Raw genomic sequence first — 25,846 nt, forward strand, 5'->3', positions numbered from 1 at the left:
AGCGGCAAAAAAATATCTTCAGCAACTCCTGCCTCCAGACCGCGGCCTCTCTCGTCTGCCGGGTTCTCCTTCCCTGCTTTTATCTTCAGTCCAGCTCAATGGTGATCTGAACCAAGCAAAATGAGGTTGCGAGGCTTTCTACTCACTTTGCTGCTCCCGGCCGTCTTCCTGGGGGGGGGCTCATGGGCTCAGCGCCCAGAAATCACCACCCGGGTTGCAAACGCAGAAGGTAAGCCCGGGCTGCTTCCCGGGATGTTTTTCCTCCCCAAGATCAGCAGAGAAGTCGGGCTGCTGTTTCCCTCCTGGGTGGTTCTCTCTGCAGTCTCCTCTGCCACAGCTTTTTTGGGACATTTGGGGGAAGAGTTGTGTTTGCTGAGGAAAATGATGTAGGATTAGAGAGGATCTGCAAGACGTATTCACTTTTAATGCTTTTTTTTTCCTTGGCTCTGTGTTGTCAGCTGTTACCAGTAGCAATGTGATGGGGGGGTGGGGGCAAGGGGGGAGTAGGGGAGTGCATAGCAGCTGATACCAGTTTAGCTTTCTGAAAGATACTGGTTTGGCACTGTCTGTTAAGGAGCCTTTGCTCTCCTCTGCAATGATATTTGTGCTAGGGCGTGTCAGAAAATCATTACTTTTCCACTGTATTAATTGCTATCACGTATTGGTTTTATTTTTTAAGTGGTTGCTGCAGCTGCATGTTATTTCTTATTATTATGTAAAATAGTACTGGTCTTGCAAAGACACTCTCTTAATGTAAATGGAAAAAAAATGCACAGGAAGCTGTTAAATGCCACAAACCAAAGTTTTCTGAATATATGCTCAGTACAGCTTACCCTTGATGCCAAAACAGAAATAAGCAACCTCACCCGTGCATGTGTGCTTGCGTGTTTTGTGTGGGGTGAGGATGCGAAAGAGCTTGCCGGGAGGGGAGCTGGGCTGCAGCCGTGTGTGCCGGCGGTGGCAGGGAGCCCGGGGAGGGGGAGGCCATGCAGCGAGGCCGTCTCTCGACTCCTGCCTCTCCGCTTCTTCCCAGACTGCCCCGTGGACCTGTTCTTTGTACTGGACACCTCAGAGAGCGTTGCCTTGAGGGTGAAGCCCTTTGGGGACCTGGTTGCCCAAGTGAAAGATTTCACCAACCGGTTCATTGATAAGCTGACAAACAGGTACATCTCCTGGGGTTTTGTCCAGGCGGCTTTAGGGATGGGTCCTGGTGCTGTGTGGGATACTGAGACCGCCCTGCACCCTCATCCGCAGAGGGAGAGGAAGAAAGCAGGGATGCTGGGGAGGGGAAAGTGGGGAGTGGGAACATCTCCCTCTCCGGGTCCGCGGTTGTTGCTCCGTCCGCTCTGAGGGCAGCAGCGTGCCTTTAGCAGGGCTGCCTTAGCCCGCCCTCAGGAAAACAAGGGCTTCCCGGAGCGGCAGACGCTGCGTCCCAGCCCCACCACCTCTGGCTAGCCCGGTGGTTATTCTTGCTGAAGCAATGCTGATCCCCTTACCACCGGCTGCTCAGGCCCAGAACAACCCAGGTGCTTGGGTGGCAGCAGGGCATCTCTGATATTAAACCCAGCACTCATAGGCAACCCAGCAGAGAAATCCCTCCCTTGCAACTGGCATACCCCAGGACAACCTGCAACACTGAACCCAGCTTTGGGTGCCCCTTATCCACCCCACCGCTCAACTCTTTATCTGTCTTTTCCTCACTCACCCTTGCAAGCCACCAACCAAGGTCTCACCCTGGCTTTCCCAGGGTGAGGTGACCCAGGAATGCCCAGTAGCACCAAAGCTCCCAGAACCCGGAGGGGGGTGATGCTGGGAACAGCTGCAGGCAAAGGCCATGGCTCACCTGCTGGCAGGAGATCCAGGGATGCACGGGAGCACCACAAGTCCTGGAGGCACATGGACCTTGCTGAGCCCCTTGGGACAGCAGATGTGTGCTGGTGCCTGGAGGGGATGTCCCAGTGTTGCACAAGCTGGGCCCCATCTCAAGACGGGTGCAAGGGGGTTAGCAACTCACCTGCCTGTTGCCCAGGCAGGAGAGCTACCTTACAAGGCATTGAGTGACCAGAAGACTTGTTCTTTGGAGCAACCTGCCAGGCCTCCATCAATGCAGCATGACTCTCTCTAAGCCAGACTCTGGGCTTTGTCCAGAGCCCCTGCTGCATGCAGAGAGACAGATGGACCTCCCAAGCCCACCTCAAACACCCCTGTGCCCGTCCGGCCCCTCTCTACCTGCTTTGGCTCTGCAAGCCGTGACCGTGCACCCTATGCTGCCAGGCACCCAGAGTGTGCATGGCGTGGTCAGCACAGGTGATGACGAGGCAAATGGCAGCAGTGGGGTGGAGGGGACAGCAGTGGGCAATGGTCAGGTGGCTTTGGGAAATATCCTGCTGGGCAAAGAGAAGATGAACTTGAGGAAATGAGGAAGCTGTGCAACCCCATCCCTTTGGGATTGGCCCCTGCATACTAAAAAGACCCTTTCTGGGGCACTGGCCAAAGCACAGGTAGTCGTGATGCCTCTGTCCCAGGGAGTCACAGGTGCAGGCTGTGTCAGCGCACAGGACAGGGCTTCAATACACACAGTCATCCATCTCCAAGTCAAAGCATCCTTCAGAGGGAAGCATCCCTCTGATTTTAACTCATCCAGCAGTGGAAAACTCACCGCAGTCCTGTGTGGGGTGTTTTGGTGGTTACCTGCTTTGCACACACACACCTGACTGTCTGGCTCAGCATCTCCTGCTCAGCTCCAGCCACTGAAGCCTGGTACCTCTTCAGAAAGCCTCTCTGCCAAACTATCTGACCCCTGTGGATAGCCACCAGCTGCACTCCTTTGCCATTCCACCTGCTGGAAAAACATCCCTGCTCCAATGGCTGGGCTTTGTGTGTGAAGCATGTTCCAGACCTGCAAGAAATCAGGAAGCCCTTGCAAAGCATCACAGTATTTGTCAGAGGGTTTGCATTTTGCATGGCGGCTGGCGCAAGTGAAGCGAACGTGGGAGCTGTGTTGAAAGCATGTGTCCTGGTGTGTCCGTGCAGGTACTACCGCTGTGACCGCAACCTGGTGTGGAATGCTGGGGCACTACACTACAGTGATGAAGTCGTGCTCATCAAGAGCCTCACCTCGATGCCTAGCGGCCGGAATGAGCTGAAGAACCGTGTCTCAGCTGTGAACTACATTGGGAAGGGCACTTACACTGACTGCGCCATAAAGCGTGGCATTGAGGAGCTGCTCATCAGGTAAGGCAAGGGGCTGGGGTGGGTGGAGAGGGTGATGCTGGTAGTATGGCCATGATGAATGGAAATTGGGAGTTTCTAGGTTAGGATGTCCCTGGGCATTGTGCAGAGCTGTCCCCAGGGTGGGAGAAGAGGTCACCTAGGCACAAAATAGGCACAGGGGTGGCAGGTTGCTAGTGCTCTGGCTTTGCTGGGATGATGTGTGCCCTGACCATAGGCTGGGGCACTGCCTGGGGTCAGTGTTCAGAGGTGCCCAAGCTCTCCAGCTAAATCTGTTAAGTCCTGGTAACGTTAAATCCTGTGCTTAAACCCTCGCAGTGGCTCGCATCACAAGGAGAATAAATACCTTATCGTGGTGACCGATGGACACCCCTTGGAAGGGTACAAGGAGCCCTGTGGAGGCCTGGATGATGCTGCCAATGAAGCCAAACATTTAGGGATCAAAGTGTTCTCCGTTGCTATCTCCCCCAACCACCTGGTATGGACCACATGCTGGGGATGCTCCCTGTAGGTGTCCCAAGTGGGGCCACAGGACCCCGAGCATGGTGCAGGAGGCTTTGAGTGCCCTTCAGAGCCCCTGCCCAGAGCGAGGATGTGGGTCTCCAGGGTGGCCTCTGGGAGCGGGTTCTGCACAGGTGCCTGCAGGTCTCACTCTGCCCTGTTTATCCCCCAACTGTAGGACCAGCGGCTCAACATCATTGCCACGGACCATGCCTACCGCCGCAACTTCACTGCCACCAGCCTGAAGCCAACCCGGGAGCTTGATGTGGAAGATACCATCAACACCATCATTGACATGATTGTAAGCACCACCTGCCCCTTCCCCAGTCCACCCCCTCCCCAGGCTCACCCATCCCTCTCAAACCCTCTCTCTTTGCTTTCTTGTCTTGCAGAAAGTTAACACGGAGCAATCAGTGAGTGTCCCCCAGAACCCTGCTCCTCCCTCTTCCTGTGCCTGAGCCCACACTCTGTGGGTCACCCACAGCCAAGTGCGGTCTCAGTGGCGCAACCCTGTCCTGCAGGGAGCCCCTGCCTGGCTCCTGCCAGCCTGGGGATCTCCCCTCAAGCAGGGTGCAGCCTGGCCCTGGTGCTGCCTGCTGCCTCTAATGCTGTTTTCTCCTTCTCTCTGGGCAGTGCTGCTCCTTTGAGTGCCAGGTGAGTTGGGCTTTTGAGACCCCCTGTGCCCTTCCCTCACATCCCCATGGCCCCAGGCTCTGCCTCAGTGGCTGGTCTAACCCATACTTCTCTTTCGCAGCCTCCCCGAGGGCCCCTCGGACCTCCTGGCGACCCAGGCAATGAGGTGAGGGACTGGCTGTGGCCATGCTGTGGGACCTTGATGGTGGGACAGCCTTGTTGGGGATGCTCAAAGACCAGTGGGGCAAGGGTCCTCAGCACCCCACCCATCCCCATGGAGAGGTGGATGATGACCCACACCATGGACACATCATCTGCTCCCCACATCCATGGAGCATAGCTGCTACCATCCTCCCTGCTCTCCTTTCAACAGGTCTTCGTTCTGTTCCTGGGGATAATAAGCTAACTTTATTCCTGTTCTATATTGCAGGGAGAAAGAGGCAAGCCAGGTCTTCCTGGACAGAAAGGAGAGGCTGGAGACCCAGTAAGTAAAGGACCAGCCCTAGTGACTCTGCACATGGGCTATTTTTTGGCCACTTCTGGCCAGACCTCTTGGACGCATCCTTACCAGCCATTGCCCTTGCATCACCCTGTTTCCATGGGGTAGTCAGTGGGGTCGGTGCCAGCTGTCCCCCTCCACAGCCACCGTGCCAAGGAGTGGCTCCTGGTGAGCAGGGGGGTGGCCCCCACCTCTGTTGTTACAAGGCTTCCTTGTTCCTCAACCAAAATATCCATTCCTCCTGGAGGACACATCTCTGACTCATGTATGCCAGCCAGGGGTGGACTCTAGGCTCCCTCCCGCGTCCTCTGACACAACAAGCACAGCAGTGTTACAGGGAAACCTTTGGTAAATAATAAGCTAATAGCATGAGGAAACTATTTCCCTCCTACTCCTTTTTTTTATTTTTTTACTAGGTACACTTATTTTTGTGAGGTGTGTTTCTCCCACACATATGAGTGTGCAGTTGCTCATCTTGTACATTCTCAATTTGGAAACCCCATGCCATGCATTTTTCCTTCCCAAGGGTTTTCTGCCCTTCCCTTTCATCACAGATGATGTGTCCCTAAGCGCCCAGTTCCCCTCACCCTCAGGAAGGGCTGGAGATGGTGGACGTGAAGGCATGTCCCCTCTGCCCTCCACAATGATCCCGTGCTCCCAGAAAGGGCAAATGAGGAGCGGAGTTATGGGAGAGCTTCCTGCAGGAGGGTATGGCAGCTGGGGCCTGAGCCTCACATCGAGAGCCTGGGGGAAACTGCCCCATGGTGATGGTGGTGACAGTATCTGCCTCCATAACACCATGTTTCTGTCCTCTAGGGCAGACCAGGGGACATGGGACCTGTTGGCTACCAAGGAATGAAGGTACGTGGGGCTGCAGGATCACTGGCATGGTTCCTAGATGAGTCACAGGCTTTGTGCTGCAAGAGTTTTCATTCTCCTGTTTTCCTCTCTCCTTTCATCTCTAGGGTGACAAAGGAAGTCGAGGAGAAAAGGTGAGGACATCAAGGATGTTGCGGGAGATCTCTGTGTTCCCCTGCTTGGTTACCCTGGGCTGCTCCTGAACCTGTGTGGTGTTGTGGTCTGGTACATGCCCGTACATCTGTCCATCCTGTCGGCACTGCCCATGTCAGGAGCGGGGATCCGATAGGATCAGCCAGTTTGCAGCTGACACAGCCTTGGGTATCAGACAAGTACCATGCAGTGAGCACAGTCAGGCAGAACGTGAGAGATTGGTGGTGTGCAGGGGCATGGTGAATGCCTACACCCTCGGTCTCAGCTGGCATGGGGACCACAGCATGCTGGGGGCACGGATCTTCTCTGCATAGCGGCCTAACATCTCTCTCCTTCCCTTTGCAGGGCTCAAGAGGAGCCAAAGGAGCCAAGGTCAGCCTCTGCTTTTGCACCATTTATTCTTTCTGGTTGATGCCTGGGGGAAAAAGGGTCATTGGAAATCACTTCTTCATGGTGCCTATTCTCTGTTTCAGGGTGAGAAGGGCAGGCGTGGAATTGATGGCATCGACGGCATGAAGGTAAATCTCTGCTCTGGGACACTTTGCTCAGTCTGAGGACCCTGGTGTTTGCCCCTCCAAAAGCATTGTGGGGTCCAGGAATAAAGCCAGTGTCCCAGGCGGGGCAGTGGGGCTCCCTCCCTGCAGGGCTGTCCACCTGTCAGCCAGGGACAGGGCTGGGATGTTCCTTTCAGGGCTCTGGGATGATGGATGGTGTCTTCCCAAGGGCACCACTCATAGAGACTCCTGCTTTGTCTATCTGACAGGGTGAAGCTGGATACCCTGGTCTACCTGGATGCAAAGGCTCACCTGGATTCGATGTATGTACCCTGTGGGTGCCTCTTGCATGCAAAGGAACCAGTGCAGCACGTCTGCCATGATGGCGCATGGAAACGGGGATCCCCCCAAGAAGGGGAGGGAGTTGCTGCTCTTGGAAATATGCCTCTAGATATGCAGTTGCTCATCCCAGGCATGGCAACTTGGGGGTATCCCCAGGGCAGTTTGCCTTGTCCTTGCCTGGAAGCTGTCCCCCATTGCACAGGGCTGCCTGGGAAGATGCATGCTGGGGGAGTGTTGGCTGGAGAATGTTCAGCACAGAGAACTCAGCAAAGAAGAACTCAGTTCCAGATAGGCAAGCCAAGGATTAACCAATTTCAGCCTGCTTTGACCAGCCACTCCGAAAATGCTGGGTTTTCCAGAGGGCTCTGGAAAACATTATTCTGACATTGCATTTCTCCGGTTTCCCTGCTTATTTCTGTGCTCCCAGGATGACACATCTGTGGTGTCACCAGTATCACTGTGGTCCAGCCACAGCAGCCCAATAACCACCTTTTCTGCCATGCAGAAAAACACTCAGTTTTGCAATGTTTCAGCAACGTGGCCGCAGCATTGCTTGCATGGCTCCATGGTACAAGAGTACCATGTCATCCCTGCATTGCTCCTGAGTATATGTCCCTCTTGTCCATCCCACTGGGGAGCTGCAGGCCAGGCTGCTGGGATGCTCAGTCCATGCCCAGTTTCCCGCAGATAATGATACTGGCTTGGTTTTCAGTGATGCTGCCTTTATTTTCGACAGGGAGCTCAAGGCCCACCTGGACCAAAGGGAGACCCCGGTGCTTATGGACCCAAGGGAGGAAAGGTGAGCCACTCTGCCCAGCCTCACGTGGAAGAAGGGATGCTGGACCTCTCTATTGCAAGAGGGAGAGGTGGCGATTGACCCATCGCTAGCGCCCTTGCACTGCCTGGGGGCAAGCCTACGCTAGAGGATGCTGTCCATCACCCACAGTAAGACCTGGATGGTGTGACTCCCCGCATGCCCAAGGTTAGCGGGTGCCCACAAGCCTGGCACAAGCATCCCTGAGATATTGGGGTGCTGCTGTGAAAAGGTGGCTTGTACTGGGCAGGTGGAGTAGGAGGGATCTACTGGGGATGGGGAGCTCCCTAGGTAGAGACCACAGAACAAAAAGGGGCTTGGGGTGCACTGGGGCTCCTTAGGGCCTCTGCACTGTAGGAGCTGAAATCCACCACTGGGCACTGGATGCGGTCTTGACAGTGCCTTGTGTCCTTATGAAGGGGGAGCCTGGGGACGATGGAAAACCTGGCCGACAGGGGATTCCCGGCAGTCCTGGAGAAAAGGTGGGTGAAATGCCTGTGCACGAGCACCGTCTTCCCTCTGTGAGTGGGAGAGGTCCCCTGATCCAGCCTTGGTTTTGAAGCAGAGCTTGTGCAAGGCCCTGCAAGTGCACAAGTTTTTGCTCTGAAACCTACTGACTTTTCTCATTTGCACCCCTGTGGCTTGCTCCCACAGGGTGCGCCTGGAAACCGGGGTGAGCCTGGACCAGCAGGAGAGATGGGTGATGAGGTGAGTCCTCTGCCCATGTCCGCGACGCCCCCCGTGCATGCTTGACCACCATCCCCACCACCTGACCACCCCTGTTGTTTCTCCACAGGGTGCTCCGGGTGCAGATGGTCCTCCTGGAGAACGGGTACTTGAAGGCACTGGTGCCGGGCACTGCACTGGCAGGGCATGGGCAGGGGCTGGTATCCTGTACAGGAGGAGGAGGGCTGGGGGTGAGCCTGCTCAGAGGTGGGAAATGAGGGAGGGCTTTGCTCCTGCTGGGAGCACGTCCTTATTTTGTGTTTCCACCATCTCTTTGCAGGGCAGCAATGGAGAAAGAGGCCCCCCAGGCTCACCAGGCGACCGTGGGCCAAGAGGAGAGCCGGTAACTGCCTTTGCAGGGCAATTTTCAGTGTCTGCTTGCAAACAGGGTCATGTTGGCAGCCAGGGTCTGGCTAACTCCAGTGGCTAACTCTGCCAGCCTGTGGGCCAGCAGGCAAGCTCAGTGCCTTTACCTGCCAGCCTGGGGGGACCTGCCACTGTCACACAGCAGTCACCCATTTATGCTGGCAGCTAGTCACCAAACAGCCAAAACTCAGAGGAGAGCATGCCCAACAAGCCAAGAGCAGGCGGAAAGGCGTCAGCCCCCGCCTCATGGCTGCAAAACCAGTTGATGGACAGCAAAGAGGGAAGGTGTCCTCCTCTGGATGCTGGGGGGCTACATGGTGTGCCAGTGACTTGGGAAGGAGGGCACAGGTGCCATTAGCGGCAGGGCAGTGTGCATGGGGGCGAATGGGAGGGGGAACACCATTCCTAGCAGCAGCATCCTGATGGGTGGCCAGCTGTGTCCTGGCACTGATGGGCGGCCACTACTGCACCAATCTTCCCCTGTCCCTGCCGTGAGGACAGCCAGTACCCACCACCAGCTCCGAGGCAGGGGCAGAGGTCTGCCTAGGGAAGGGGGAAGCTCTGGCAAGGGGCTGCTGGCAGTGTCCCCCTTTCCTGTTTACTGGTCGGGGAGCAGCCATGTTGCCACACGTGGTGTGCGGGGCAGATGTGCACGGGAGATGAAGGCACACCAGTGTCCTGGAATTAAATTGTTCAGCAGACCATGGGCTGCTTTCTTCCAAGTTTTAGTCTGAGCACGAGGCTGCATAACCTCGCCAGAAACGTCTCCACTGGTGCTCAGGGCCCTTTGGAAGTTGTGTTTTATATTTACTGTTTGGCTTAGGTATCTGGAGGCTTCAAGCTTGCAAACACCACTTTTAAGTCGCCAAGCTTTCAACCACTTTCCTCAAAGTTTTAAGTCAGGTGTGACTGTCACGAGAAGTTTCTGATTGCCTCTCTTCCCTGCAGGCTGGGGGCTGACTGGCCCCACATCCCAGGGCTGCAGGCAGAGCAGCACCTTGTGCAAAGATGCTCATCTTGCAGCTTGTGATGCTGGCTGATCTCGGGGTTGGCTTGGCTGTAAGGTGCAAAGCTCTGTGCTTAGCTGTCATTCAGCCCTGAAGGGCTGATGTAAGGGGTAATGGTCCAATTTGCAAAGGGGAAAGCTTTCTGCTGAATTGCCAAGAACTTGCTGTAAGCCCTTGGGCTGCAGAGATTGGGGGCCATGCCTCCTGGCTCTCCTTTTGCCTCTCCAGCTTGCTCACTTCTGGCCATGGGTCTAGATGGGGAGGGTGTCCTGGAGCCAGCCTGGGTCTGGCAGACACACTGCCCTGTTGGGACACAGCTCTGCTGGACTGGTGGAAGGCTGTCCCTGTCCACGCTGGTTAAGTGAAAGTGGAACTAAGCCATGTCCAGCCCTCAGTCATTTCCTTCTGTTGCAGCTGCTGGAATGCAAAAACATGCTGGCTCAGGTTTTCCAGGCTCTCCTGGGATGTCAGTTCTCTGCAAAGAGCGCTAACCCAGCTCAGGGTGCTGAGTTTTAGCAAAGGAGAGGGGAGACCATCAAGAGGGAGATGTGAGGAAGTCCCTTCCCATCTGCTGCCTCATTCCCTTGGAAATCCCCTTAGCTCCACAGGGACGGCAGGCTGGAGGAAGCGGGCATGGAGGAAGGAGGCTGCTAGCCTGGAGTCTCTGTCCATGCATGGGGACAGCATCTCCTCTCCAAGCAGACTGCCCAGGGCAGGAGCTGCTCTAGAAATCAGCTGTGGTTGCAGACCGTGGCTGGGAAGAACCACTACATGGCTTTGGGGCCAGGGCCAGATCTGTGTATCTGCAGAATCACTGCAAGATTGATCTCTCCAGGCATTTGCTTTTCTGGCACAAAATGGGCTGAAACATATCACCCAGAGGCAGACACTCCCATCCTTCAGGTCTTCCTCTTGGCTTTAAGATGGCCACACTAGCCCATCTCTCTCTCCCCATATCTCTGATATTTTCCTACTCAGCTCCTGAATCTGCCTCGAAAACATCCCTGTTTGGATTGCTGTCTTCCTATCCAGCATGTGCTATTGGTGCTGCATCCCTGCTCCCTGTTGCACGCAGGGCCCTTTGCACTCTATGCTTGTCCCACTTTGAGTTTTTCACACCTTTTGTGTGCATTTTCAGGGAGAGCCTGGACCACCTGGTGACCAAGGACGGGAAGGACCCCTCGGACCACCTGGTGATCAGGTAAGAGGTTGGTTTAACTTTCTGGATCCTAGGTGGAACTGGCTGGGGCAGTGGGAAGAGTGGGGTATGTAACTGATGCCACAGTATCTTGGGGCAAGTTCTCAGCACCTTCCAGGCTGAATAGCAAAGCTGGTGAAGAAGGGCAGGGATTTCTAGGACATCATATTCTGATGAACAGGGCTAAAAAAATGGAAACTTGGCTGCTGGGTTGGAGACAGAGCAACCTCCACGCCATTTCCCAATCCCATGGAAACAGATGTCAACACGTCTGACAGATTTGGAAACTGGCAAGTGCGAGCTGTAGCATCGCACAAAATGTTCAGGCCTGGGGACAGATGCCAGTGACTTCAGTTAAGGGAGTCAATGAGACATCTTGTGTCAGCAAGGATAGCCTGATGAGGCCCCAGTGGTGTCCCTGACACCCTTGACATCTGCAGATATGGTCTGTCCCAAAGCCAGCATTCCTCAGGTCTGCTCACTGCAAGGTCTGGCCCTTCTGCTTGTCCTTTTGTGCCTCAAGGAACAGATCTCAGACCCCATTGCCTTTCTGGGGAGTAAAGCTGGGTACCCCAGCCTGAAGAAGGCTTCTGTCCTCTGCACAATTAAAGGCATTTCTTCCCAAAGACATGCTCTGCTCCCAGTTGGTAACTCTGGGTCTGAAGGTGTTGCTGGGTTAATCCTTCACGGCGATCGCACTGATTGCAATGGCCAACGGGATCTTTCCAACTGAGCAAGCATTATTTGACATCACCCTTGGACGGGGCTCTATGGGAAAACTCCCCTCCTACCCATACCATCAGAGTTTTGATTGAGCCCAGGATACAGGGAAGTACTGAGATAAATGTTGCACTGGTGGAACAGGTCTTCCCCAAGGGGTGAAACATGGAGACCAATGTGTGGACAAAGATGATACAGCTTTTGAACTGCTTTATCGCCAACCAAGTGTTGAAAAGCCCTGAAGATCTGGAGCGCAGGACAGCCATGAAGGGGCCACTGTTGCATTCCCATTATTACCATCATGGGTGACCCCTACGGCAGACCTGCACCATGCCACAGCCTGGGGAGAAGATGTGCTTGTGTCATGGTTGTGTTTGCCTAGAGTTGGGCTTCCCTTGAGCCTGTCTCATGCTAGTGAAGAGCACCAAATTGTCCAGATCCTACTGTCTGTAGCTGATCTGAGCTCCTGCCACAACCAAAGAGTGTCTGGCAGCCTCCAGCTTGCTGGGCACTGCTGTGGTGAGAGGTGAGGTTTCAGGAGGTGTCCCTGGTAAGAGAGCAGCTCTTAGGGGGTGTGTGTGTAATGGACTGGAGCTGCAGGCTGACACCAGCGAAGGAGGAAGGACTGAAGCTACTCTCTGTGTGGCAGAGGCTTATTCCAAGCAGGAGGATTACTGTGCAGAAGAAGACAAAAGTTAAGGTGGAGATTTGATGTAAGCCTGGGAGCTGAAGCCGTGCAAGCATAGTGGGGAGCCAGGCTGGGGTAGATCCTGCCTCCAGCCAGCCTTCACTGGTGGGGAGGAGGAGGAGAAAAGAGCAAGAATGGTCTCCCTGCTGTCACTGAGCCGTGACAGCCGTGACAGTGGGATACCAGTCTTCCCTTCTGGTGAGCACTGAACTTGAGTCAAACCCCTGTCAGAGAGCGAAGCATTACAGAAGCAGCTCCGATGCCTCCCCAGACTAGAGACTGCCCCAGCCCCTCCACTGCTCCAGGGAGATTTCAAAAGCAGTTGCAAAGCGAGGACTTTTTTTCCATAAGCTGAGGAAGAATGCTTTTGCTTGGCCAAATTAAAAATAAATGAGTAACTGGGCTTGGGCAAGAGAAGGACTTTGGCAAACAAGTGTTTTTCAAGCCATGTTATCTGCAAGCTCTGGCTCTTGCAGCATATTTCTCTTGGCAATGGGAAAGTGCTCCCACTAACCTGTGACTCCTTTTCATCCTCTTTCTATCCGAGAGAATCTAAAGGTCAGCACGCTCTTTCCCTGATCCTCACAGGCAGGTTTGGTGATCCCTCTCTTTTCCTTGGTGCCCATCCCTACTGCAATTCTTGTTGCACCCAGAAAGGTAATGGACAGGGAGGTGTTAAAGATTTCCCAATCCGAAATCCTGCATTTTCATAAACTCCTCCAGGGCTGTGAGGGATTTGCGCTGTGTGCTACAGTGAGGCTGTGTACAGCCAGTGTGAGCCAAGGGTGCCGTGGATCCAGCTTTGGCTGATGTTTGAATGATCACGAGTTCCTGTCCCTCCTTCCCAGCTTTCTCTCTTCTGGGCTTTTATGCAGAAATAAGATCACATGCCTTTGAGCAGTTTAGTGCTCTGCACTGTGTAATTTTAAGTCCTCTGCCCCCACCTGTACACCTTTCCCTGAAAAAAGGGTGTTTATGGCATGTATGGATGTTTGGCAAAAGTTTCTCCCAGCCGCTGTCATGTGAAGAGGAGCAGAGATGACAGCATGAAAGGATTTCAGCTTTCTCAGCTCTTGAGCGGCAAGAGAGCCACTGTAAAGCTGGGCTAGGCTGAGCCACCACGATGAGGCAGCTCCCCAAAAGCTCAGAGGTACTGATGATGCACTGAAAATACAAAGGAAGCTCTTGGGCACATGTTGCTGTGATGCTGAAGCTCAGGTATCATCGAGTGATTGCTGCTTTCTGCCTGCCAGGAGTCTACAGTCACGTGTCTCATCGCAGGAAGCATTTCAGAGGCCAGGAGTCTTGAACTGCCATGACCACTGCCTGCAGCAGCGGTGCTGGAAAGGCCAACTGATGAGCCATCACTTGCTCCCACCACAGCTTGCTCTCTGCCTTCCCTCTGCCCAGCCCTGTCATCTCCATCACCCAGGGACCAGCTGCACACCTGGCTTTGCATGAGATGCTACCTTGCTCAAGCATTTGGAGCTGTGGGCAAAAGCATCGTTACCCAATTGCTACCCACCATCATTACCAATCTTCTGGCTAGTAAACCCCATGAAGGGCTGTTGGCACGAAGCAGAAGGTGGAGGAGTTCCCTTGGACATCTATTGAAGCTCTCGGAGAAAAAAAACTCCCCCCACCTCCTCTCTTGTCCCTGGCTGTCTCTGGTCAACCCTGCAGCTCACAGAGGGAGCTGCAGCTGCCCAGATGGGATATGGCAGACTGACAGCTTTGGTCTGTTCCAGCGCACACTGCCAGAGCTCTGCAGCCTCCTGAGGACAGAAACTCCCTAGAGCCACAAAAGGACCTCTGCCAGCCTGGCTATGACTCAGACATGTCCGAGCCCTGAGGCATGGGGAGGGTCTTTGTGGATGGAGGTCTGTGTCTCCTTTAGGGTGATGTGCTCCACCAAGGACCCTTCTCTGCCCCTGGGGCACCCCTGTCACAGCCCATGAGATGTCACTGTGCAACCCAGCTGTGCTTTGCTGCTAGAAAGCATCATCCCTGCCTCCCTGGTCCTCTTCCCCACCAGGTCCTCCATTACTGGGCTGAGGTGTGGAGGAGATGGATGGCTTTTAGGGCCTTGGAGGCTCTGCTTGAAGGCTGCTCTCTCCCACAGCCCAGCTTCCACTGAAAGCAAATAGTGTTCAACCCATGCCTGCAGTGTCACACCTTGGCCCAGAAAGCTTCTAGTTTTTGCTTGCACTCAGCAGTGATCTGGCCAGGGCTCTGATGGGGCTTTGCAGAGGAAGCAGGGCATAAGGAAGTGTGGGGAGCTGCAGCCTGTGCAGGCAGGGGAGCACAAGGGGAGCCAGGCACAACTCCTGAAGCATCTCTCCACCTGCTTTAACCCCGGTCAATAGGTCCTTTCTTGTGAGGCTGGCAGAGGCAGAGGTGACTCACTGATGGGTGCAAGGCATGAGGCAGATGCCCCCACCCACCACATCACAAAATGACAAGACTGGCCCTTCAGGGCAGGAGCAGCACCAAGAGAAAATCCTTGTTGTGAGAGCTCTTTGTGTTTTCCTAGGGCGAGGCTGGACCTCCAGGACCCAAGGGTTACAGAGGAGATGACGGCCCCCGTGGCAATGAGGTCAGTGCTGTTCATCACCGCATCTTCTGGGGGGAGGGAATGAAGGGAAGACCAGAAGATGCTGCCTGTTAGGGCTGTCCCCAAATCCTGTGGCTCTTGGAAAATTTTTGTAGGTACAAACCCAGGCGTTAGCCTCCTGGCAGACACATCGAGGCATTTTTCATGGGTCCTTAAGGCCATGGCTGCCTTTTTCCCTACCTCCGAGAGGCCTTGTTGTGGAGAGAGTATAGCCACAAGTCACGTGGCTTCCCATCACAGAAGCTGGGGAACATGCTCTCCGAGGGCAGCCACCTGAATCTGCCAGCAGGTTTGATCCCCAGGGCAGGAAGCAAGCTGAATCCCAAGCCCAGTTGTGGGCTTTGGATTGCTCTTGTATGAGCAAAATACCTCCCATGATGAGCTTGTGACGGTAGCTGGTTGCCTCAGAAGACATTGTCTTCCCAGCTCAAAGGATGGTGTGCAGTGCTTGACTGCTGCTTCTGCTCCTTCCAGGGCCCAAAGGGATTGCCTGGAGCACCTGGGCTGCCTGGAGACCCTGGCCTGATGGGAGAAAGGGTGAGTGGTATTTGTCTGGGGGGGACTGTGTGCCATGTGGAAAGGATGTACAACAGGCTGGTTCCACACAGCATGATCCAACTCGGGGAGAAAAGAAATTGCATTCGCATACAGCTGAGATGCTGGGAAAATTTGCAAGCAGCCTGATTTTGAATATGCACCACATCTGCAGACTTAAAGAGCCATATTTTGGGATATACTTCCCAGCAACAGAGACCTGATACTTCTCAGTCTGTTCCCAGCCTGTGGCCATATCCCCAGTCTCTGACAGGGACAGTGGTTGTGCAGGTCACAGGCAAGCAAGGTAGGCTTTTCATCTGCCTGCACCAGTGTCCAAACCACCAGTTGCATATTTTTTGCACAGACATTTTGCTGTGGAGATAAACTCTCCAAGGAGGGCAGAATCCTGCTACTGTGCTATCTAAGGGGTCTGCTTTTCATTATCTCATCTATTTCTCCTTTGCTTTCCAGGGGGAGGATGGCCCTCCTGGGAATGGCACAACTGGATTCCTAGGCGCCCCGGTAAGTTGCTTGTGTTGCTTTGAAACTGTAAAACCATTATTTCTGCTCATCCGACTTAATGTGCTTCCGTTCCTTCATCCCCAGGGGCAGCCAGGAGACAGAGGTGACCCTGGCATTAATGTAAGTGTGCTGGTTTCTCATACACCCGACAGAAATTGCCCTAGCTGGTGGTTTGGCACCTAGAGCCTCTTCATCAGCTGCCTGGTGAAATAGGCTCCCTGAAGCAGCCTGCTCCTCCAAAGCCCTCTTTTCCTTCTGCCCATCTCACCCTGCAGTGGATGCTTCTGGTGGAAGTGTCCTGCCTTGGTGCACTGGTAGTAACACCCAAGGGCCACAACCTGGGATGGGTGCTCTCTGATACAGCCCTGGAGCCAGAGTTTGGGGTTGGGAATGCCACCCAGCGGAAACTGGATGGTGCTATAGCAGTGAAAGCCACCTAAGAAGCTCTGTCCCTCAATAGCACTGCAGTTTGTTGCTAGGGAGCCTATATGCCGCTTTTCATACCCCACACCGCCCCCCAAACCAGCTCTCACAAGGTCACTGCATGTCAGCACGAACTTCACGCTAACAACAGCTGTCCATACAGAAATCACTTCTGTGCTATTTTTCAGGGAACAAAAGGCTATGTTGGTCCTAAAGGTGATGAAGGAGAAGCTGGAGACCCTGGAAATGATGTGAGTAATCTGTGTAAAGCTGAATCATCTTTCTCTGTGAACACAGTGCAAGAGCTTTGGGCTGAATCTGTGACACTACCTTGCCTGTGCATCAGAGCCTATCAGGCTTTGTAAGTCTACAAGCACTTGCCTCTGGTGTCTGGTGGCAAGGGGAGCTCTCCAGATCTCTCCAGATGTTCATTTTGTGTCCTATAGCTTATGACTGGTAAACCTCCAGATCTGTTACATTGAGTTCATATCATCTCTGCAAGATTTTGTGTGCTTCCAGGTAGCACCAATGGTTGCACTTACGCTGCACCATTGTCCTGTGGAGGGAGGTTTTCCCAGTGTCCATCCCAACCCTGCAAAGTCCTAGCTCATTTGGTTGGGTACAGAAATCTCAGATAACATTTTTGCGGTTAAACAGGGCTCAGCAGACATCTGGAGGGGAAGGTGCTGCACCCTGACACACACAGATTTGTGGGTTTTGTTTTTGTTTTCATTCCAGAACCCAAACCCTGGCCCCAGGGGCACCAAAGGAGCGAAGGGCCACAGGGGACCTGAAGGCCTCCCGGTAAGCAAGGACCCTGGCAGGGTTTGCACTGATGAGAGCAGTGTGCCAGGCTGACAGAGCTGCCAACAGCAGGGCTCCTCGCCACAGACTTGCTGTGCTTGGCCTTGCTCACAGCCGGAGCAAGGCAGTTTGAAAATCCACTGCTGCAGCCTGGTACATGGGTCTCTGAAATCACGTTCATCCCAAATCAGGGCAGAAAATACAGACACTTAATGCTTTTTCATGAGCAAAGCATTCTCATATGATCAGGCAAGCAGCCTTTTGGAGTGGCCAACCTGAACATGAAAGTGTTTGTGTTAAGTCGCCACTTGCTTGCGCTGCCTCACGTTGGCCTGGAGGCTACAGGAGAGGCACCTTTCAAGCAAATGGCATCCATCCATCCATCCCTTGGGTGCTGTGGGGGCAATGCCAAGTCATGTCACACATGGTGTGTGTGCTTGCTGCCTGCAGCAAGAACTTGCCTTCCCACCTCAGTGTGCATGGTACAAGTGGAAGCGGGTCTCCTTCCTCCCACCCCCATGCAGCCCCAGGGCATTGTACAAGCAAGCAGATGTACCTGCTCAAAGCCTAGTGCAGGGGCCAGCAACTGGGAAGCCAAGAGATTTTTCTAGACTCCACATTGCTTAGCAAGGTATCAGCAGAGTACACTGCAGATAGGACTAGCTGCTGTTCTAACTGCTCTCTCCACACTTCTGTTTGACAGGGACCACCAGGACCTGTGGGGCCTCCAGGACCAGATGTGAGTGGGAGAGGATCAGGGCGCTGCTTGCTTGCTTGGTCTGTGCCTCCCCTGCCCCGCCTGATGGCTCCTGGGAGGGGGTTACTGCTGGGGGAGTCTTGTGCTCCCAGGCTGGGTGGTGGCTGCCCCCCATTACTGTCCCAGCAAGTCTCACTGGCCAGATTTCTTTCATGCCACCCCATCAACAGCCAGTCCCCTCTGTAGTGTGCCCCACTTGCATGTCACTCATTTGCTTTGCGTGTACAAAGCAGCAGCGGGGGTGGGGGTGGGGGGTGGGCAGCACCTGGGAGCCAGGAAGCTGCTTTCACTGTTAATCAGATGTTTCTTTACTTCTGTTTTCAGGAATGTGAAATCTTGGACATCATCATGAAGATGTGCTGTGAGTATCCCTGTACCGCTCCTCCCACCCTGCTCGACTCCTTGCTGAGCGGGAGGTAGCTGCTTTTTCTCTGGCCCCCAGGGAGCAGGGCCATCCCCAGGCAGCATGCAGAGGGATGTCATGGGCATCACTCCCCCTCCACGAGTCACAATTAAGTCAACAAGCTGGGGGAGAGATGAGAGGTCCTCCCTGCAGCTGGGACAGCAACCCAAAAGAGGGAAATCTTTTTGCAAGTTGCTGTCCCATCTCGTGACGCAGGGACTTCCAGCTTGATCTCTAGAGTAGGTCACGCAACTGTGTTTCACTTATGCTTACTGCAGGCTGGTTTGCTGTCTCTGTGGCTCTGTACGTACACAATTATCCTTCACGGAAAATATGAGCAAAGTTATGTAAAATCTTTGTGTGGAGCATTTTACAATATATTTTTCTTAAATAGCAGGGCCTGACTTTCTGCCTTGGGAAAGGGAGGCCTGTTCTGGAGTGTCCTGCCATGGGGAGCAGGAGTACACATGTGCTGCAAAGGGTTTCTGGCCCACAGGCAGTAATGAAGTGCTGGAAGGACACAGGGTACTTAGGAAACTGAATTTGAGCTCCGTACTCTGGTGATTTACTTAATCCCTCCCGGATTAACTTTTATTTTTATTTAAATAAGAGTGCATCAGCATGAGCAGAAACAGAGCTCTGCTGCATGCAGTGCTCTGGGTTGGGGCAACACAATCTGAAAGAGGAGAGAGGTCTGGATATTTCAAACAGGAGGGAAACCTCCATGAGCTTCAGTTGTCCAGACCAGGTGTCTTTAGGTTTGCAGAAACACAAACCTTCAGTCTGCATTAGTGTGTGAAAAACTCTCTTATCAAGCATTTTAATGTTCTCTCTTTCTCTCCCTTCTCCTCTAGCTTGCTGCGGTGAGTGTTACTTGGAAAAGTTTCTCTGCAAACATTTGCTAGCCATGCTCCTTGCTTGCACCCCTCCCTTTCCCTGCACCTTGCCTTCTGCTATGGAAACATGGTGAGAGGCTGCGAGGGAGGACCGAGCATGAGGGGAGGGCAGCGAGCTGTCCCTGAGGGTGCTGCACAGATTCTGAGGCTGCTGTAGCTGGGTCCTACAACTGGAAAACTGTCGTCAAGGTGCCCTGTGCCAGTAAACTGCAGGTGGATTTTCTCTACCCTTTTTGGAGTTGAAAGGGATGTCAGTTCAGGGCACACTGTGAATCCAGCTCTGTGCTCCTCCTCCCAAATCCTGTGCAGGTCTGCAGAGAAATGTGCTGGCTTTTTTTCTCTAATGCTGTCCCAATGGGTTGGGTTTGCAGTCCAAAAGCTTGATTGAAGAGCCAAGGGCACATGATGTCCTTCAGCCATGGGAAAGGGGGGAGCAAGCTGAGCCAGTATCCTCTAGCCTACCTCTGTCCTCCTGAGCTGGGTGAATGGTAGAAATGAGAAAACTTATGAGGAAATGGGGTGTAGATAATTACTGTGTGTTTTAAGGGTACTCACAGCTTGGAAATGCTACATGTCTTATAAGGGGCGCTGAGCAAACTGCAAATGGAAAAATTAGCAAATTGCCTCTCAAGTCTCCTATGCAGCTATTTTGCCACTTTATTTCACACCATGCTTTGCGGGTAGGTAGAGCACAGGCACCCACCTGGCCAGGACTAACAGCTTGTTTTGGTATGCCTTCCTGCAAAACGTGCTGCTCTGAGCAACCTGCTCAAAGAGAAAACACAAGCCCCTCCACTCCTATGCCTTACTGTAGAGTGCACCTGCGGTCCTGTCGACCTCCTCTTTGTGTTGGACAGCTCGGAGAGCATTGGCCTGCAGAACTTCCAGATTGCCAAGGACTTCATCATCAAAGTCATCGACCGCCTGAGCAAGGATGAGCGTGTGAAGGTGAGATTTCCACGGAGTGCCAGGATACACTTTTGTGCACTCACTTATTTTTCACCACAACCAGAAAAATAGGGAGATGCCTCCACTCCAAAGAGCCTCCACAAGGCTTAGCTTCAAGTGTGTAACCGGTGTGGGTCTTGATTCCTCCCAGATTCATAACATGATGGAGATGAGACAGCAGCTTGTTGTCCCAAAACATAGACATTTCACTCTTTCTGGGCAAAAGGAGTCCGCCTGCTATGGATGAGAATTCTTCCTTCATGTCCCAGAGCAGATGGCTCATAAAGCATTCAATCAGTCTCTCAGTCTATTCCCTGTCCTGATGAGCATTTCAGGTGCCTGGAGTAGACAACACATGAGGTGTGTTGTGACTTCCCCTAGCTCCCTGATGGCCAGCCCTCCAGGCACCTTTGTCTGCCCCCAAGCTTGGGTTTAGGTTACCAGTCAAGCACACTACTAAAAAGGACCTTTGCAGCCCAAAATAGCAATACTGTCCCAAGTAGTGAGTATTTCAGTCTGAAGTGGAACACAAATTTTAGCCTGGAGAAGAGAAGGCTGAGGGGAGACCTTATTATGGCATACAAGTATCTAAAGGGTGGGTTGAAGGAGGATGGAGCCAGGATCTTTTCAGTGGTTCCCAGAGACAAGACAAGGGGCAATGGGCCCGACTTGGAACATAGGAAGTTCTGTTCAAATACACGGAAAAACTTCTTTACGGTGAGGGTGACAGAGCACTGGAACAGGCTGCCCAGGGAGGTTGTGGAGTCCCCTTCTCTGGAGATTTTCAAGACCCGCCTGGAGGCAGTCCTGAGTAATGTGCTCTAGGCAATCCTGCTTTAGCAGGGGAGTTGGACTAGATGATCTCTAGAGGTCCCTTCCAACTCTGAAGATTCCGTGATTCCGTGAAACACTTACTTTCCTGGCTCTTCCCTGGTAACATGTTGTGCATGGGAAATTATGTTTACCTGTGTGATTTGGAAGAGATGTTTGGGATCCAGTCTTTCCTTAAGGTATAACTAGACACATCTGTAGCACATAGGCTGTAAAGCCACAACAACCTGCCATTGGACACTTGTGTGGGCATGCATGGGTCTCTTTGGCTGGCAAGGAGCCAATAACAAGCAGAAAGGCTAGAGCTGGGCAGCAAAACTACTGTGTTGGAAGAAAAATATAAGTTTTGAAAAAAGATCTATTCCCAGCCACCCAGCGTGGCCAATGGCTTGTGTTGAGACCACTGAGCCAGGAAACCTGGGTCTGGGTCTTGTTTCACTGACTGGCTCACCGAATTGGTCCTCGTGTGCATACACTCCTGTTGGGGCTCCTTCTGCCTGGAATAACGCAGAGGAGAGTTGCAGAGCCTGCCATGAAGGCATTCAGTACAAACCACCAGCAGGATTTCTGAGCTCTCCAGGGTATCTGAACCTAACTGGCTTCTGTTTTTCCCAACAGTTTGAAGCTGGGGAGTCCCGTGTGGGCGTTGTGCAGTACAGCCATGACAACACACAGGAGCTGGTGGCCATGGGGGATGCCAACATAGACAACATTGGGGCGCTCAAACAGTGAGTCTGTGGGGTCTTGGCACATTGTGCAGAGACCTGACCCAGGGACACCTACTCACCTCCTGTCCTCCATCTCCAGGCCAGCAGCTCCTGCAACTGCAAGGATGCTAAGTGTTCTTTAGTGGAAAGGAGCAGTGGGTAGTGCTGAGGCCAAGGAACTTGCCAATTTTCCACCCAAAGCCTTGTGCAGGAATGTTGCCCTGCCTCGCAAGCATGTCAGAGATGCGTGTTTCCAGGGGCTCCTTCAGTATCCATGGGGCAGGGCTTGCAGGCTCACTGGTGTCTGTGCTTGCAGGGCAGTGAAGAACCTGAAATGGATAGCTGGGGGCACCTACACTGGAGAAGCCTTGCAGTTCACCAAAGATAACCTACTGCGGAGATTCACCTCTGACAAGCGCGTTGCCATCGTCATCACGGACGGACGCTCTGACACGCTGCGGGACCCTACCCCACTCAACTCTCTGTGCGATGTCACCCCAGTAAGGGCACAGGGGAAGCACCTTGTCTGCAGGGAACCACAACACAGCAGCTGTGCATTAGAGTAGTGCAGGTGTTCTGGGGGACTCTGTGTCTTTGCTACTCAAGGCTAGGGCAGGGGGGATGCCTGTCACTAGGAGCACTCTCACAAAGTAACCGGCGTTCAAGTTTATGAATGCATTAGATGATGAATGCATCCGGTGAGGGACTCTAACTTCCCTGCAGGTGGTTTCCCTTGGGATAGGCGACATTTTCCGGAACCCTCCAAATCCAGATCACCTGAATGACATCGCTTGTTTAAGTAGACCAACCAGGCCAGGACTGTCCATTCAAAGGGACAACTACGCTGAGCTCCTGGATGACAGTTTCTTGCAGAACATCACCTCGTACATTTGCCAAGGTGGGTGAAAGGTTGTGGCTGGAGGCAATAAGGAAGTTAGTGAGGATTACCTCAGCCAAAGGGTGAGGGATGCAGGCTACCCTACCTTGCCAGTAGTGCTCCAGTCATGCTCTTAGGCAGTTGTTGAGGAAAGAGAATGGCATTCAAGGTTTAGTTAAATAAGGGACAAGGACATCTCATGTCTCAGAACACTTTGCAGCCAGGTCCAGGTCCTGTCCTGCTGCATGACATCTCTGTTCACAGCATTTTTCAAGCATGCACCTCTGTGCTTTAGGGTGCACATTTATAACCTTTGCACAGTGCCTTGCAAAATGTGACTGTGACCGAGGTGAGTGTTCTTGCCTTCTCTGGCTCCATGGGAAGCTATAGGAGAAGCGGTTTTCCTGGGTGAGCTGGTGATGTTACTCTTTCTAATTTTCTTAACAGAGAAGAAATGTCCGGACTACACCTGCCCAAGTGAGTATTGACTCCTCATGTCACACCAAGGGGTTGTGGGTGCTGTGGTGGGGGAAGTGGGAGTTTGTGTTCGTGGGAATGCATAGCTTGGAGACGTCTTGCAACAGGGAGGCTCCTGGGCTGGAGAAGTGAGCAAGCCTTGTCAGACACTTGCAGGGTCTCTCACACACATGCCAGCCCAAAGCATCCAGGGGAAAATCCTAGACAGTTGCTTTTCTGGGACTTCAAACCTAGAGAGGAGGCTGTGCCAGATTTTAGCCCTCACAGGCTTTAGCTGAGGCAGGTAATGAGATCAATTGCTATGTGGTAGTGGGAGCACGAGGAAAAATCAGCTCTGTGGCAGGGATATTTGAGAAAGGTGCTTGAAAAGTGAGTACAGGGAGGAATTTAGTGGGGTAAACATCCAAGTTAGAAGGGTATGCAATCCTCAGACTCATCATGGAAGGAAGCCAGATCGGGAGAGGAAGTGGTTCCCCAGACATGCAAGGACAGCACTGTATTTAAGCAACAAATGTCACTAGATTATCTAATGATTATCCATGCAGGCTTTCATAAATCAAATAAAAGAAGGAATGAAAGGGTAAAAGGACAAGTGTAGAATAGCACTGGGGTAGGGTAAACCAAGCTAGCAAATACCCAGAGAGTGGGGATTTCCCAAGTCTGACAAGGCCGGAAGCCTGAGAGACAGCCGGTGACTTCACCGACTTTCCATGGAAGAGGCATGAGAAGAAACGCAGCGTAACAAGCCCTGGGCCTTTCCCCTTGCAGTCACCTTTGCTGGGCTGGCGGATATCACGCTGCTGGTGGACAGCTCCACCAGTGTGGGGAGCAAGAATTTCGAGACCACCAAGAAGTTCGTGAAGCGGCTGGCGGAGCGGTTCCTGGAGGCCGGCAAGCCTGCCGATGATTCTGTGCGTGTCTCAGTGGTCCAGTACAGCGGCAGGAACCAGCAGAAAGTGGAAGCTCAGTTCCAGTACAACTACACGGTCGTTGCCAAAGCCATCGACAACATGGAATTCATTAACGATGCCACAGACGTGAACGCCGCACTGCGGTATGTCACAGGGCTGTACCAGCAGTCCTCCCGTGCTGGGGCGAAGAAGAGGGTGCTGGTGTTTTCTGATGGCAACTCTCAAGGGATTACTGCGAGGGCCATTGAGAGGGCTGTGCAGGAAGCTCAACAGGCTGGCATCGAGATCTATGTGCTGGCAGTGGGCAGCCAAGCCAACGAGCCCAACATCCGTGTCCTGGTCACGGGGAAGAGCGCAGATTATGATGTGGTCTATGGAGAGCGCCACCTCTTCCGTGTGCCTGATTATACCTCTCTGCTGCGCGGTGTCTTCTACCAAACCGTCTCCAGGAAGATAGCTGTTGACTGAGTGTCTGGGTGGATTTCTGCCAAGGCCATGCCTGCTTCTGTCTCACCTGAAAATGAAAACCAACAAAGCAAAACAAAAAAATTAACAGTATTCTTGACCAACCTGAGGAATTTGCATCTATGCAGATAGCCATAGTGCCACAGCCGGGCTGTGCATAGTCTCCTTCCTTCTCCCCCTGCTTCATCATCTGCATCTCTACTCTGTTAGCCTCAAACTTCCCTCCCTGCCCATGACTGCCTCTCCCTCCCCACAGCAGGCAAACACAAGCACACCTAGCAATAAGCTGCCAGAACACCAATAGCAACCTCATCCCACTGTTTTTTGCCAAGAAAGAATCAGATTTTTTACCACTAAGGACTAGCCTGATGTCATAAGGCTTATTATGCTCTTTTCAGATACAGGGTTTTTTGTTAATTTGCTTCTTTCTTTCATTCATCAGCTGAGCACTTGCCCAGCTCACAATGGTCCTAACCCAACTTCAAGTGAAATGTTCAAAGCTTCAGCAAGCTTTGAGAGGGGATCATTGTCATGGCTGACGAGTTTGGTTCATATCACCCATGCCTGGGGGGGACGGCTGGACTGCATTACCCAAGCCGGGTAGAAGCATCTCTGGCCTTCCGTGCCATGGGATGGGGCACTGCCTTCCCAGGGCTGGGGTGGAGGTGGATGGTGTAGCATCCCTCAGCACTGACACTCCCATCCAGGGCAGGGAGGCTAGGCACCAACCAAATGAAAGATGGACAGCAGCCATTGGGGAGGGGGGAAACCCTAGAAGAAGCTACATAACTGCACTCCTTCACTAACTAATGTCATGGTCCTACAGTGAAACCAGGAACCTCATGAATAACCTGATGACTTGTGTTATGGTCCAAGCTCCATTCTGGAAAATCTCTCTGAGCCCAGTTAGTGGGATTTTTTTTTATTTTTATTTTTTCAAAGGTGCCAAGCTGTCTAATTCCTGGTGAGCTCTCTGTGAGTACAGTTTCTATAGGACCATCTAGGAGTTAGGCACCTGGGCTCTAGGGAAACCTGCTAACTGTACTATACATTGAATGAGGGCCTCATCCACAGCCCAGCAAAGTCAAGGGAAAGGCTGCCTTTATCTGCCAGGGTCTTTGACTCACACCCTACAGATATACTGACAAAGGTGCTATCACTACATGGGTGTTGCAGGCGCTTGATGTTTACACAGTTGTTTCCAGGACCACACTGAAGACGTGGTTTGGCTGGGTAAGATTTCATTTCAGCGCTTCCATTGGTGCTCTTGCTATGAATTCACACACTTCTGAGATAGCAACAGTGATTGCCAGGTATCGGCATCCCTAACTCTTTACTTTGTATCCAAAAACCCAGTGTACGAGTTAGTTTTATTTTACGTCTGTGTTTTACTAAAATTGTCCACTTCAGAAATCTGCCAAATAAATTGTTTTCCACAATCTCA

General features: G+C 52.9%; 1 protein-coding gene across 1 annotated transcript; it reads left to right on the forward strand.

Annotated features, from left to right (window-relative positions):
* COL6A1 (collagen type VI alpha 1 chain) lies at positions 1-25,846 on the forward strand. Its single transcript, XM_082484508.1, has 35 exons — positions 1-229; positions 1,034-1,163; positions 3,034-3,234; positions 3,550-3,709; positions 3,911-4,033; positions 4,125-4,145; positions 4,366-4,386; positions 4,487-4,531; positions 4,796-4,849; positions 5,681-5,725; positions 5,830-5,856; positions 6,221-6,247; positions 6,349-6,393; positions 6,639-6,692; positions 7,448-7,510; positions 7,945-8,007; positions 8,180-8,233; positions 8,322-8,357; positions 8,532-8,594; positions 10,763-10,825; positions 14,764-14,826; positions 15,319-15,381; positions 15,853-15,903; positions 15,988-16,023; positions 16,515-16,577; positions 17,065-17,130; positions 17,834-17,869; positions 18,212-18,248; positions 19,145-19,153; positions 20,001-20,134; positions 21,584-21,693; positions 21,989-22,172; positions 22,396-22,570; positions 22,997-23,026; positions 23,795-25,846. Exons 1-35 carry the CDS (start codon positions 121-123, stop codon positions 24,403-24,405), a joined length of 3,072 nt encoding a protein of 1,023 aa, XP_082340634.1. The 5' UTR covers positions 1-120; the 3' UTR covers positions 24,406-25,846.

This window comes from Vanellus vanellus (genome assembly GCF_965231255.1).
Source record: "Vanellus vanellus genome assembly, chromosome: 5".
Lineage (NCBI taxonomy): Eukaryota > Metazoa > Chordata > Aves > Charadriiformes > Charadriidae > Vanellus > Vanellus vanellus.